This window comes from Taurulus bubalis, assembly GCF_910589615.1.
Source record: "Taurulus bubalis genome assembly, chromosome: 1".
Classification (NCBI taxonomy): Eukaryota; Metazoa; Chordata; class Actinopteri; order Perciformes; family Cottidae; genus Taurulus; species Taurulus bubalis.
In genome coordinates this window covers 24,378,454-24,391,998 of record NC_136589.1, presented here as the reverse complement: position 1 = coordinate 24,391,998, position 13,545 = coordinate 24,378,454, and the positions used below count along the sequence as shown (strand labels likewise).

The window sequence follows — 13,545 nt, the reverse complement described above, 5'->3', positions numbered from 1 at the left end:
AATTAACTTTCATAACTGCAATAATCAATTAAACTACAGCTCTGGCATAACATAAGCCTTTACTGTCTCCTTGGAAGGCTTTGCGGCAATTTGTGGCGAAACTTAAACTAATTTAAGGGCATCGTAACCAGCCACCATTCTGGTTTACGTTTAAAACCAGCCATTGCATATTGCCACGTACAGTACAGTCTTCAGACTAGCCTTCATCTGAACCAGCAATCACATGCTTTCTGCAGAGATGCTGAAGCATTGGCATCGTGCAACTGTGTCGGTTTTTACATTAGGCACACTGCGCAGAAGTTTGTGCGTTGTTCCACCCTGAATTAATCCCAAACTTCAAATTATATTTTCAACATCTGAAAGAGGACAACATGAAGAACAGCAGGTAGTTTGACCCAACAGTAAGCAGGTAATGATATGGAAAGCAAAAAAATAAAGAAGAATGAAGAATCGATGATATCTTCATTATTCATTCCAGGAATGGACCTTCAGCTCTAGTTAGTTGACACCCCTTAAATATTCAAAATAATCTCACATTCTATTGCTTAAAACGTCCTCCTGCTCTACCGTGGTGCATTTTGAGCCAGATCTGGCCTGATTTGGTAGTTTGGACAAATATTGCATACATTCAACAAGCACATATACACAATATAACACTCCAACCTCATTATATTTTCCAGATTGTCTAATGGCTAACAAAATGGTTCAAATAAGGGATTTATCGTCCGGCCAACCAAACAAATATGAATCTATTAGGAACGATTATTGAATGTGAGCCATCACTGCGGCTGCTTTTAGTGTCAAACCCGTTTAAAGTGGGCAGTGATGTCTGACAGCACAAAAACACCACAGGGTTAAATAGATAACAGCGTTAAATGCTGGATATCACTGATAATCAAATCAGAGGAACGAATGTGTCCGTGTGTGATGAATGCTTTTGTGAATGTGTGTGGGTGTGTGTGTGTGTGTGTGTGTGTGTGTCCCGTGTGGTTAACATACTAGAGCAGCAATTAGTAATCACTCATGGAGCTAATGACATCAATCAATGAGCTTTTAAAACCAGCCATTTGATAATTACAACCATCAATGGTCACCCATGGATTCATTATAGCACTGCACTCCGTCTGCCGCCGTCTCTCTGCATGTATGTAAACTGCAGAGGTGTCAAGAAACGAAGTACAAATACTTCGTTACCTTACTTAAGTAGAAATTTTGGGTATCTATACTTTACTGGAGTATTTATTTTTCAGACGATTTTTTACTTCTACTCCTTACATTTTCACGCAAATATCTGTACTTTCTACTCCCTACATTTAAAAAATAGCTTCGTTACTATTTCATTTTGATTTGTTTTCACTCCGGCTTGTCATCGTTCAAAAACACACACAAAAACCTCTCCGCCCGGTTGCCCACAGATACGTGCGCGCGCACACAGGTGAGCGCTGAGCACACAGGTGAGCGCTGAGCACACAGCAGCAGACAGAGAGCGTCGAAAAATATGTCGCGTGAAAAGTAGACCGCTATATCTGCGTTTTAAACGCTCCCAGGGTGAAGATGCAACAGCAGCTCTCATGTGAGGAGCAACCGGAGTTCTCCCTGCACCGGAGCAGCTCTCTGAACCCGGAGCAGCTCTCCTGCTCCAGGTGAAACGAGCCAAAGTGCTTGTGTCGTCTACCAACAATGAGCTGCTGGCTTCACATATTACAAAAGTACAAAGTACACGGATATAAAACTAAGTCATTAATAAATACATGGACAAATGCCTATACTTTCGGGTAAATGGTTACGGTACGCCGTTAACAGGTTACGCTTGCGCATGCGCGATTTGACGCGACGTCGTGAGCTCTGTGAGCTCGTCTTTTCTTGCTGTTGCGTTTCTCAAAATAAAAAAACAGATCTAAGCTCAATATTGAGCATGAATTGAGAGAGGCCGTATCAAATCTACAACCCCGTTTATAACATATGTGTCAAGGAAAGCAGCTCACTGCAGCCACTAATATTGATACAACGTGATGGCTCACATATCTGCACTCATTCTGTGTTGTTTGGCAAAACAAATTAAAAGCTTATTGTTTTCCACAATGAGCTATTTAGTAGTAACTAAATATGAGTAATTTTTTGCACAGATAGAACTTACACAAAACATTGTCTGATGGGGCAATCTGATTTACTTGAAAGTGTTTGCAATTGTCTTTATTCTGTTGTTTATAAAAGCACAGATGAGTCACACAATTATGTTATTTACAGAAAAAGTTTGAGAACCACAGCTTTAAGTGTTTGTGTCGGAGTCGCCGCCTATTTTGCACTATTACAATACTTATAGGCAACTAGTTATCATGTCTTCCGCTCCATGAAACGCATGTTAATGCTCAGTAGTACACATATGGTACTTTAATGTATTTGCATTGTAATAAAATGTGATCATTTTAAATGGGCATATATGCAGCTGAAACGGGTAGCCTAGTGCATCCCACATTTTTCAACATAATATTTTAAAACATTATAGTCATTATGGCCTTTAGAAAAAGTATTGTTTTGCAGGAGGTGGGGTAGTGCACTATAGGCCCCTGAGACGCGGCTTAAGAGTTTGTCCTTAATGGAAAAAAAACATTCCCCTTACATTACTTTTACTTTTATACTTTTAAGTAGTTTTTAAACCAGTACTTTTACACTTTTACTTAAGTAAAAAGCTTACTTCAACTTTTACAGAAGTATTTTTAAACCCTAGTATCTATACATCTACTTGAGTATGAATGTGAATACTTTTGACACCTCCGGTAAACTGTACCATGTAAATGTAATTGTTTACTCCCTATGTGATGAATTGAAAATGTCTGAGCCTATGGTTAAAAACAAAAGGGATGGAATATACTGCAGATGCTCCGAATACGTTTAATCCCTCTAAAAAATGCACCATTATTTTTAAAGCAAATGTTTAGAAAGTCACAGGTCGTGCTTCGGCAACTAGATACATAGCGGCCTTCACAATCTGAGGGGCTTCGATACAACGAGCAAAAAGACGAAGACGAAAAGACAAAGAAGGAGGAATGGGAGGAGAGACGATGAGAGGAAACGCCGACACCTCTGGAATCAGAGCCAGCGGCAAACGCGTGAAGGAGGGAAGTCAGAAGTGAAACGCGTTATTCTTTCCCTCATTCTTTTTACGCACTTCCCACTTTCAGTGTCAGATCTGAGACAGCAGCTGAGGGCACTTTACTTTTAGTCACGCAATTGAGTCACTATATTTGTCTTACAAAGGCTTTGTCTTTTTTTGTCTGTGCTTTTTTTTCTTTTTGTTTATGCCATTATTATCTTCTTTTTTCTCACATATACGTCGTTCCAATGGGCTTTCATTTCTTTCTAGTGCATGTATGGACATTTCCAGGTGCTTTTTTATATAATCAAGTGCTTTTCTTGTTCAGTCTTCGCAGTAAAGTATTGACTAACGTGAGCAGTGCAGCTTTAAAAACCCACAAACACACACATGTCTGAAAGAAAATAAAAGTGAAGCGGCTGCATCCAATAAGAGAGGTTATTTTTATGACCTTGACCCTAAAATCTGTTTCACTCAGTGTAAATGAAGTGTCTGGGTGGCCAGCTGACGAGCACAGGATCTGAATATGAGCTAACCTGCACATCATATAGTTGCACGAGTGTGCGGTGCACGTCCATTTGCCCGTGTGTGTGTGTTTGCGTATGCGCATCTGTGTGTGCACGCGTGGCGCGGATGCACAATTACCAGGCAGGCGCGAATCGATAGGTGCCTGCTGACAGATGGATTAGCACGGTAAACAGATGATACACACACCGCTAAATTATTCATCTGCTGAACAGTGGGCTGGGTTTCCACACACACCCGGTGAGAGAGAAGGGGGGTAGAGGGAAGGGTGTGAATACGGTTGAAGAAGAGGAATAGAGCCTGAGGAGGCAACTTGTGTTGCGACCTGAACGCAATCCTGAGATGTGACGAGTGCAGTGTGTGTGTGCGTGTGTGTGTGTGTGTATGTGTGTGTGGGCCCTGGACAGACAGACTCTTTCGTCCCTTTAATGCCTTTGAGATATGCAGAGGCACCGCGGGGGGGGTTGGGTCAGCGTCGAGTGCCTCACGAGGCGTTCCAGGTACCCAACACGCGCACGTGCGCAAACGTCGACACACTCATCTCCTTTTTTTCCTTCATCATCCCCGTCTTCTTTCTTCTGAAGTGCGGGCAAATCCGTGATCAGCGACTGTTTATGCCTTTAGCAGAGCCCGCCGCGCGAATGCAATTTCACAGCGCGCAGACCCACATGAGTGAGTTGCGGGAGGAAGGGGGATGGGGGATATAACGCGGATAAACTTGATCATGTCGTAGGAGGGACATGCACCATTATGTTTGGAAAAGAACAGTCACCCTGCCATTTGGTTGGGAAAGGGGGGCTGCCACAATACCGTTAGCAGTGGAGCTAGCAGTGGAGATAGCGTTCCACTGTGAGAAAAGGCGGATCGAAAAGGCGGATTCGCAATGCACTCCCAATATTGAATAGTGTAGATTCTGGCGCATGCAAATCAAATAAGCGCACGCACACACACATTCACGCACACTATGGCACGCATATCAAACACCCCTTATTGATTTGTTTCACCTTTCTAAGGGACTTTAGAGGCCCCTTTCTGCAGTAGCAGCAGCAGATGCTAAGCTTTGCTCCTCTGGGATGGAACTTTTAGTACCAACGTGGAAGAAGTCAGATGTGACGATACACGCTGACGTCTGATCGCCGACCGCCGAACTTTAATCTCCGAGGCAAAGAATAATTCGCTGTCAAGTAATAGCGCCGAGAAAATCCTCCTTCCTTATTAATCAAAGATGGGTTTCACTTCCGAAACATCTACAGGTGCAAGTCGCCCACATAAGGTGTGCGTGTGCGTGTGCGTGTGCGTGTGTGTGTGTGTGTCCAGCTTTGTGAAGCGGTGGCGCGTTAAGAGCAGCTAACGATCTCAAACCCACACACTTCCTCTCGCGCTCTCGCGTTCTCTCACACCCACACCTACACACACAGACACACACACACACACACACAAACTGTTGGTTCGCATCATGGCCGCCATCAGCGGGAACCAATCAGATTTGATGAATAATTCAATATTAAAGAGGGTGTGACCAAGACCGGGAGGGGAAGGGCTCTGCCAAGCAAGTGGGCTTTTTATTTGGAAACGGGCCTGCTGTTTGTGTGTGTGTGTGTGTGTGTGTGTGTGTGTGTGTGTGTGAAAGTGAGAGAAGTGGGGGGGGGGGGGGGGGGGGGGGGGAGGGGAGGAGAGGCAGGCCTGTCACACTAGACTGCATCCACAAACTGGCTACAGATTAGATTACTGAGGAGAGCAGGAGGAGGAGGAGGAGGAGGAGGAGGAGGAGAGAAGAAGGAGACGAGGACATGAGCGGAAGGAGGAGAAAAGATGCTAGAGAAAGAGAGGAGGAGGAGGAAGAGACAGTGGCCGGCTGGGCAGGAGGATCTTTTAACACATCTGCATTAGGAGGCGTCTGAATGCCGAAGCTCTCTGGAGAAATAAGGTGCAGCGTCGGACAGAGCCGAGTGTACAACATTAACACTGTATGTCATTTTCAAATCAACTGGCATGCTTTGGTCACGTCGAACCCAACGACTTAGAGGATTATCACAGCTTTGCTCTCGAGCTTTACTGGAGAGGATAAACACGTTGGGGCCCAGCTTTTTCCACCATTACTGGGAACTCTGGCAATACCCAACAAATTATGGTTTGCAGAATATTTATGTGTTTTGCACAAATCCTGCATCTTTCCTAAGAAAGAGAAAGAAAAGCCGCAAGTAGGAAATGTAAAAAACTGTGAGGAAGAAGTTCAGGGCTGTGACCTTATGCGAGTGTGTGTCCACATATTAAAAGCTAAATGTGTGTTGTGTTGCCAGGTGTGCTGCGGTTGTACGAGACTCGGTGGAGTTTTAACGCAGGTTTTTTTTTTTATTGGGGGGACGTTACGGACCTTGTGTGTGTGTTTGAGAAAAAGAGAAAGAGAGAGAGAGAGAAAGAGAGAGAAAGAGAGAGAGGCCTCTGTGTCATGTGAATTGTGTTCATGTTCTCTGTTTTCCGTAACTCCCAGAATGCAAAGTGACATCCTGTCCTCAGAGTGGCCTACCTGATTTATTTATTTGCACATGATTCCTGCTGTTTCTAGTATACAATACGTTTCTGACTCGAGAACAACAACAGTGGGAACAGATGAAGTATGATGACACAATATTAACAGGTCCCATTTTGAGGCTGGAGAATATTGTATATATTTCGCAGGGTGCTGCAGAGGGAATCTCCTCGTCTCATCTGCCCTCCTTCATTTGCTTTACACCAGCTCAAGCGGATCATTTGTGTAACCTACTCCTCCACACACACACACACACACACACACACACACACACACACACACACACACACACACACACACACACACACACACACACACACATACACACACACACACAGATCTGTGTCTAAATGGAGTGGCTGCGCCGACAAAAGGCTCGACAGGAAGCGACTAATCCTTGATCTGCGCAGCGTCGCAACAATGACCGCAAGACCACTCACACCAAGTGACACACACACACACACACACACATACACACACATTGACACACACTGACACACACTGACACACACAGACCATTGCTGCTCACTTCCAGTTGCCACCCAGTGAGAGAGAAGGGGGGGGGGAGGACTAGCTTGAAAGAGAGATGGAAAGAGAATATTCCCAGATTCCAATGATTATTTAAATGAAAAAACAATTTGTAATGATTATAGCCACAATAATTGTGTACAGTATGGATCCGATGCATGAGAGGTGTGTGTGTGTGTGTGTGTGTGTGTGTGTGTGTGTGTGTGTGTGTGTGTGTGTGTGTGTGTGTGGCACATGGTGGAGACTGACAGGGAGGCAACATGAGAGGGACAAGCCTTTTAACATCTGGCTAAGCACTGACAGGAACACACACACACACACACACACACACACACACACACACACACACACACACACACACACACACGGGCGGGCGAGTCCCAGTCCTAATTATTAGAACACTCTTACTTAACTTAACCCTGCCACTGGACCGTGACAGGCAGAGATGGAAGGGGATGGGAGGGAGGGGAGAGAGGGGGAGAGATCTTTTTTTTTGCGAGGACAAGGAGAAGGATGAGCCTTCTGTCTCCTTGGAGGATTTAGTTAACTCCTCACACGCCGCGGCAGGGGACGGGAGGATTGTAGAGGACGGGGAAGTGAATACGTTTAAAAAGACTGACATTAACAGTCAAAGATCCCCACTTGTGGAAGCTCCACCCAAACAGTTTGATTGACAGGTGGTCTGTGGGATGTGAAATCCCACATTTAGATGAAAACCAGAAATCCCAAAACCGAGTGTGTTTGTCGTCCGTATCACTCTCATCTATCGTCCCTTTTTGTGAGAACCCGGTTTATTTACCTTTTATGTTTTATTTTTATGTTGTGTTTTTAGCTGAAACAATTTTGCCCCCCATTCCACTTTGTCCCCCAGACACAGGAAAAAAATCGAGGCGACACTGAAAAAAGAACAGAAGAAAGGGGCAAAGAGGAGGAGGAAGAGGAGGCCTCTCGCTGTGTGTGTTTTCACAGCTGTGTGTGATGTGCGCCGTCGAACGCTGAAACTGTTGATGGGAATACGACGAACTAGTTCTCGTTTCAGTACGTTAAAATAATTTGACTTAATAAATGTGAATAATACACAAATTCAGCAATATGTACCTGTCTATGGTGAGCTGGCTTAAACATTCCTTGTGTCAGGCAGATGGGAACTGCATTTCAGTTCCACATCTCAGCATCCTCCCTGTTTTCCTTCATTCCTTCCTTCCCCGCAACCTTTCCTTTTTTTCTGGTATTGCTTTTATCCTCTCTTTTATCTCTCCTGCCCTCCCTCCCTCAAAGACTTCAATCGTTCGTTGACTTTATTATTATTTTTTCATCGTCCATCTCGATCGTCGTGCGTGGGAAAACGTCCACGAGCAACGAGCGAAAAGCGAAAAATAAGGGAAAAAAAAGGAAAGGAAGCGAGGGAGGGAGGAGAGGGACGAGGAAGCTGGGTTACAGGCCTTCGGGGTCAGGCTCGGCGTAAATCTCCCGGCCTTGTAAATGCGGCGAGCAGAGAGAACGTAAACAAACAGACTACAGCTGTGACACACTCATGTGGAGAGATGCACGCACACACACACACACACACACACACACACACACACACACACACACACACACACACACACAGAAGGGGAAGGAAGTAAAGGACGCGAAAGAAAAGATGAAGGAGAGAACAAAAGATAAGTGAGAGGCAGAGGAAAACAAAGATAATGGAACGTGCTGGATGCTGAGACACAAATGCACACGGCTTCACATTGACACGTCGTGCAAAAACGCCAAATCCCCTCCGCAAACAAGCAAGTGCACTGAGGAGGGGGGGCCTGTGTCATTTGTCAACATTCTCCATTAATTCCAATCACACATCCCATAATTCCATTCTCTCTTGTACTGTAACACACACACACACACACACAACCACACATACACAAACCCCTCCTCCGCTTCATTCCTGTGCTAAAACCATATGAATACAGTCAAATGCTGAAGGCCTTCCCAATGATACGACATGCGTCGCCCTCTTAGGGCATGATGGGGCCTTTATGTGCGGGTTTAGCAGCTGACAGGTTAGCGGGTTTAGCTAACAGCCGACGTGCCTGCTGGTGCAGTGGGGGGGCTTTGTGTGAGGGCTTAGCTCGGAGTAGGAGGCCGCTGCCGCCGGCGCTCTGGAGCGCGGCAGGCTCTGAAGGAATTGCGTGCAGGGAAGTGTTTTCCGAGCGCGCGCGTGGGAGGGGGGAGGGGCAAAGAAGAGAGGTTTTCACATTCACACCTGGGATTAACTGGCACGACGGATGATTGGACCGGAATGGGATTGAAACTGAAACACATATTCAACTTAGAAATGGATTGAATGCAAGACCGTTTTTTTTCTGTTTTTTCTGTTTGCATGAAATGGAGTTGCTGCTTCTGTGTTAAGGTCATGATGTACTCCCAAACTATAGAGAGTGGACATGCAGGTAGTTCTGTTTATCGGGTGATGGAGGGGTGATGTGGAACCATCAAACTGGTTCCTCACCTCAAAAAGATGGTGGGATTTGGGATTATTCACATTTCGAAGTGCCTCTGAGCAAGACACCGAACCCCCAGCTGCTCCCCGGGCGCCTCAAAGGGCTGCCCACTGCTCCCTAACCAGGGGAGGGATGGGTCAAATGCAGAGAAGAATTTCCCCAAGGAGATTAATAAAGTGCATGTTTCTTAAGTTTCTTTATTGCAGAATATAAAGTCAGCTAAAGTTTGTGATACTTTTTTTTTTGGAAGCACGAATGCAATCGCCAGAAGTAAAAAACTAATTTAAAGCTTTAATCAAACTACAACACGGTCACATGACTTCACGCCACCAGCACTAAGCTCAAGGCGGTAGTAGTCTCATTTAGCACGTAAGACACGTAAAAGCTTCAAAGTTCACGAGAGAAGTATCTACTGACATGTTCTATGTCGTCGAACAAAAGTTTAAAAAGCGTTACGCTTTTGTTAACCACAGACCTTATATCAGGCATCCAACCAAAATCCCATAAAAAAAGAAAACATTTGACAAAAACGCAGACTCATTTCCAGGGGTTTAAGACTCTTTTAATAACTGCAGCGCTCTACACTACAGTGTTTTTCTAGTCATCCAAAACTGCTCCAGATCACTGAGCGAACTCCATTAGCCGAGAGGAGCTTGAGTTAAGAATGACTTTGTCCAAACCCGGACTGGGAGGTGTAGCCCATCAGTACAAACACCTGATCTTACAGAATCGTATGTTACCAGAATCTTATGTTACCTCTCACTATAATCAGAGTCACGTGTCTTTGATTTGGTGGAGAAATATTGGCACCTTGGTGAGAGCTATACATTGCATCCCACCACGGTTAAGATACAGATTAATTGGCACAAATGGATTCAAAAGACCAGACTTAAATCTACTGATTGACTTGGATGCACCCTTGTGAAACCCAGCGACCTCAACAGATACTCGAGATATTGAGAATTAAACCGATGAAACAAACACCTACCATTTATATTTATGTTTGCACCGCACTAGAATCTCTGTGTGACACTGTATGATGATCCCAAGCAAGGCAGACCTCTTTACACTGAGATTTCAAAGAGGCATGTGTGAAGCAGCGCGGAGGCTGCTAGTTAGCTAATGTGTGTGTGTGTGTGTGTGTGTGTGTGTGTGTGTGTGTGTGTGTGTGTGTGTGTGTGTATGTGTGTGAAGCAGCGAGAGCTCCGTCCTCATGGGATTGCACCAAAGTGTTGTTTGTTCTTTGCGCCTCCGCTGGATAGCCAAAACCAGTGAAGGAGAACCCATAATTCTTTGCTGCAAGCAGTGGCGCCGCACATCCAATTGCATTAGAAGCCCATGGTGGAGCTGGAGGCTACTTGTGCCAAGATTTAACCTGATTAGATGCCGATGCAGCCGTTCCAAAAGACAGCACAGGAGGCCCACGTGCCCGTCTCCCGTTCTATTTCTGGCCTTCGGTCAAATCTGGAGTGACAACACGGCAACGACCACGAGCCTCTTAAGCGCCGGTCGCTTTTGCTCAATGCCGCCGAGAACGGGGGGAAATGTCTATTTCGGAATAAAAAACAATCGACAGTCTAACGAGACGATGACGAGAAGCATCTCCACAGCGGAGTTGTCGCTTCGCTCTTGCTCCTCTCTCGCTCCTCTCTCGCTCCTCTCTCTTTGTTCTCGACCCCTGTCCCTCTTCTCACTTCACGCGCTTCTTTGATATCTTCCTCCTCCTCATTTCACCCTTTGCCAGCCCATTGGGTGTCATTTCCCCAAATATGACCCTTCTTTCCCTCCACTCCTTCCTTCATCCCTCTCTTTTCTCACTCTCTCTCTCTCTCCTGCGGTGGTCTTTTTTTATCGGATCAGTCTCAGGTCGTCGCCTCTGTCTCTCATGTGTTCCATCAAGGATGCATCGCTAAATCACACACCAATATACACCCACACACACACACACACATACACACACACATTCGCTGCAGAGATGGAGAAGGGATGAAACAAGGAGTACAGAAGTAAAGACAGCAAAACGGGGAGATGAAGTGAATTCACGAGAGGACCGACAGTAAGGAAGGACGTCTCTTCTAGTTAAATTATACACTAAAGGCTTGTTATCTCTTTCTCTCTCTCTCTCTCTCTCTCTCTCTCTCTCTCTCTCTCTCTCTCCTAATTTGTCACTGAGATCCGATGCAGCTTGTTGACATGTGTAGGAGATGTCAGTGCTCATGCTGAGAGCTGTTTGTGCGCTTGGAAGAGTGTTTGTGTGTTTGTGCTTGGAGCTAGTTCAACCCTTCTACCACCTCCTATTTATTACACACACACACACAAACACATGGACTGCCAAGGTTTTGGGTATGTGGGTAAATCTTTTGGCAACGGGGCTGCCAACGTGGAGCAATGATGAATGCTGATGGCAAAGAGCATGGCCGGTCTCTGAACCAGTCACTCACACACACACACACACACACACACACACACACACACACACACACACACACACACACACAAACAGATGCACACCGACACACACAAACACACACCGACACACACACACACACACACACACACACACATATACACAAACACCAATCAGATTCCCGGTGCGTGAGGGCCAAATGGCATCCCTCCACCGGTGAATGCTAATGTGACCAGTGGAGCTTGTGGGCTTGTGAAACAAGGCTAGGGAGAGCCAGGAGAGATGATGACAGGAGAATATAGATGGGATTGTTTACTGGCGTGTGTGATGCTAGTGTGTCAACATTTGCATTCTTTTACAAATTACAGAGAGTTGTACTTTGGTTTTAATTTGAGAGTCAGAATTAGATTTGGCTGCGGACGTGTTTGTGGGTCTTGCTGTGTAGGTTTAAGGTACTGCAATCGACTGTAGAATCATCCCAGATTGTTGTGTTTTGAGCAGTTTTGAGGACAATGTTGGATGCGTATTGGAAGTGTGTTTTCAACATCAGTACAATCACTTCCAATAAACTGGAAGAAAATGCACAATAGAAAAGGGATGTGGCCAGACCCTTCATTTTACCAAACCGAAATATTGTACAACATATCATTTTGTATAGAGAGAGCATAATGGGGCCGCAGAAGACTTTCACGACAATAATGTGTAAATCTATATAGTTTGAGTGGTGTGAGTACATTGCACATTGTGCAGTAAATTCCTATAATTTGTCTTCCTATGAATTGCAATCTATTCCTCCATACAGATGTGTGACAACAATATATGTAAGAAAAACCCACCATGACATGTCTTATTAACCACTTCATATATTATCTGAACTCTACTGGAAGGGTGAACCACATTTGTCCAAAAGATCTCCCATAGGTGGTTAATCGGGTTAAGATATGGTGACTCCAAAGACTAATCCCTGTGATTCACATATTCAAATCTTTCAGTGACCCCTTGTGCCGTCTGCTCTTTTGTGACCGTGTTATTCCTATCGCTTGTTAAGCATCTGCGTGTACACTTCTAGCTTCCGTCTTTACAATGTAGAACAGCAATGAAGAGTTACTTACAGCGCTCAATGCGGTCCTCGGGGCTGGAGGAAGTATCTCGATCCGACAGGAGGCCTGACACCGCGAAGATCTTTTTCCCGCTGTCTTCAACTGCTTTCAATGCGCTGCTGGGCGAACTTCCAGGAGGGATCTGGGAACCGCCAAAGTCATACTCTTTCCCCTCCGCATCGGAGTACCGCAGGTGGGGTGAGGCGTCTGCATCCAGGCAGCCTTTGAGGCGCTTGGCCGGGGTGAAAGCCGACTGATAGCCGCCTGGCAATCCGTCCCGGTCGTCCGGAGGTGAGGCGAAAGGCCTGAAGGCGCCAACGCCGCTGTGATTCAGCATGCTGATCGGCGAGCAGTCCAGGTTCGGTGGGGCAAACTGATGATGGAGGTGGAGGAGGGACGGAGGGAAGTCCCTGTTGGGGAATCCTGGTGGTACTCCGCCTTGGCGGTGGTACATTGATGCAAAAGTGTACGACCCGTTGTTAAACGGCAAATGGATGTCTTTCTCAACAGAAACAGGGACGCCGAATGGACGTGGCTGCTGGCAGGGAATGGAGGCGTCGCGAGAGGCTTCAGCGGTGGAGGCCAGCACCATGAGGGCCGGGGAGGCCAGGGGATTGGGCAGGTAGGAGGAGCTCTCCATCTTGAAGGCTGCCCTGTGGAGATCCATGTTTAGGCGGGAGAAAAAGGCCGTTAGATGATTCCTCCTCAATCAAATTTGAGACAATGTCCAAGGCCCTTGAAAGGGGTCTAAGGAAGTGTGTGATTCTGGGTGGGAGAGTTGAGGGTTTTGGCTTCAAGAGGGAAGGGGCTCAGAAAAGAGCAGCTCGTAAGAAAGGAGTACTCTTGAAGAAATCAGCCAATGTTAGGCCAGC

At 45.8% G+C, this 13,545-nt stretch overlaps 1 protein-coding gene across 2 annotated transcripts in view; it reads right to left on the bottom strand.

The window, feature by feature from the left end:
* Nucleotides 1-13,340, bottom strand: part of rnf220a (ring finger protein 220a) — a gene marked incomplete at its 5' end in the record, with an annotated part of 142,949 nt that extends 129,609 nt beyond the window's left edge. For both annotated transcript variants that reach the window (XM_079217436.1, XM_079217437.1), the window contains one exon: nucleotides 12,686-13,340. In XM_079217436.1, coding sequence (XP_079073562.1) covers nucleotides 12,686-13,340 — 655 coding nt within the window. The remainder of the gene's footprint in view (nucleotides 1-12,685) is intronic.
* Nucleotides 13,341-13,545: the final 205 nt, after the last annotated feature.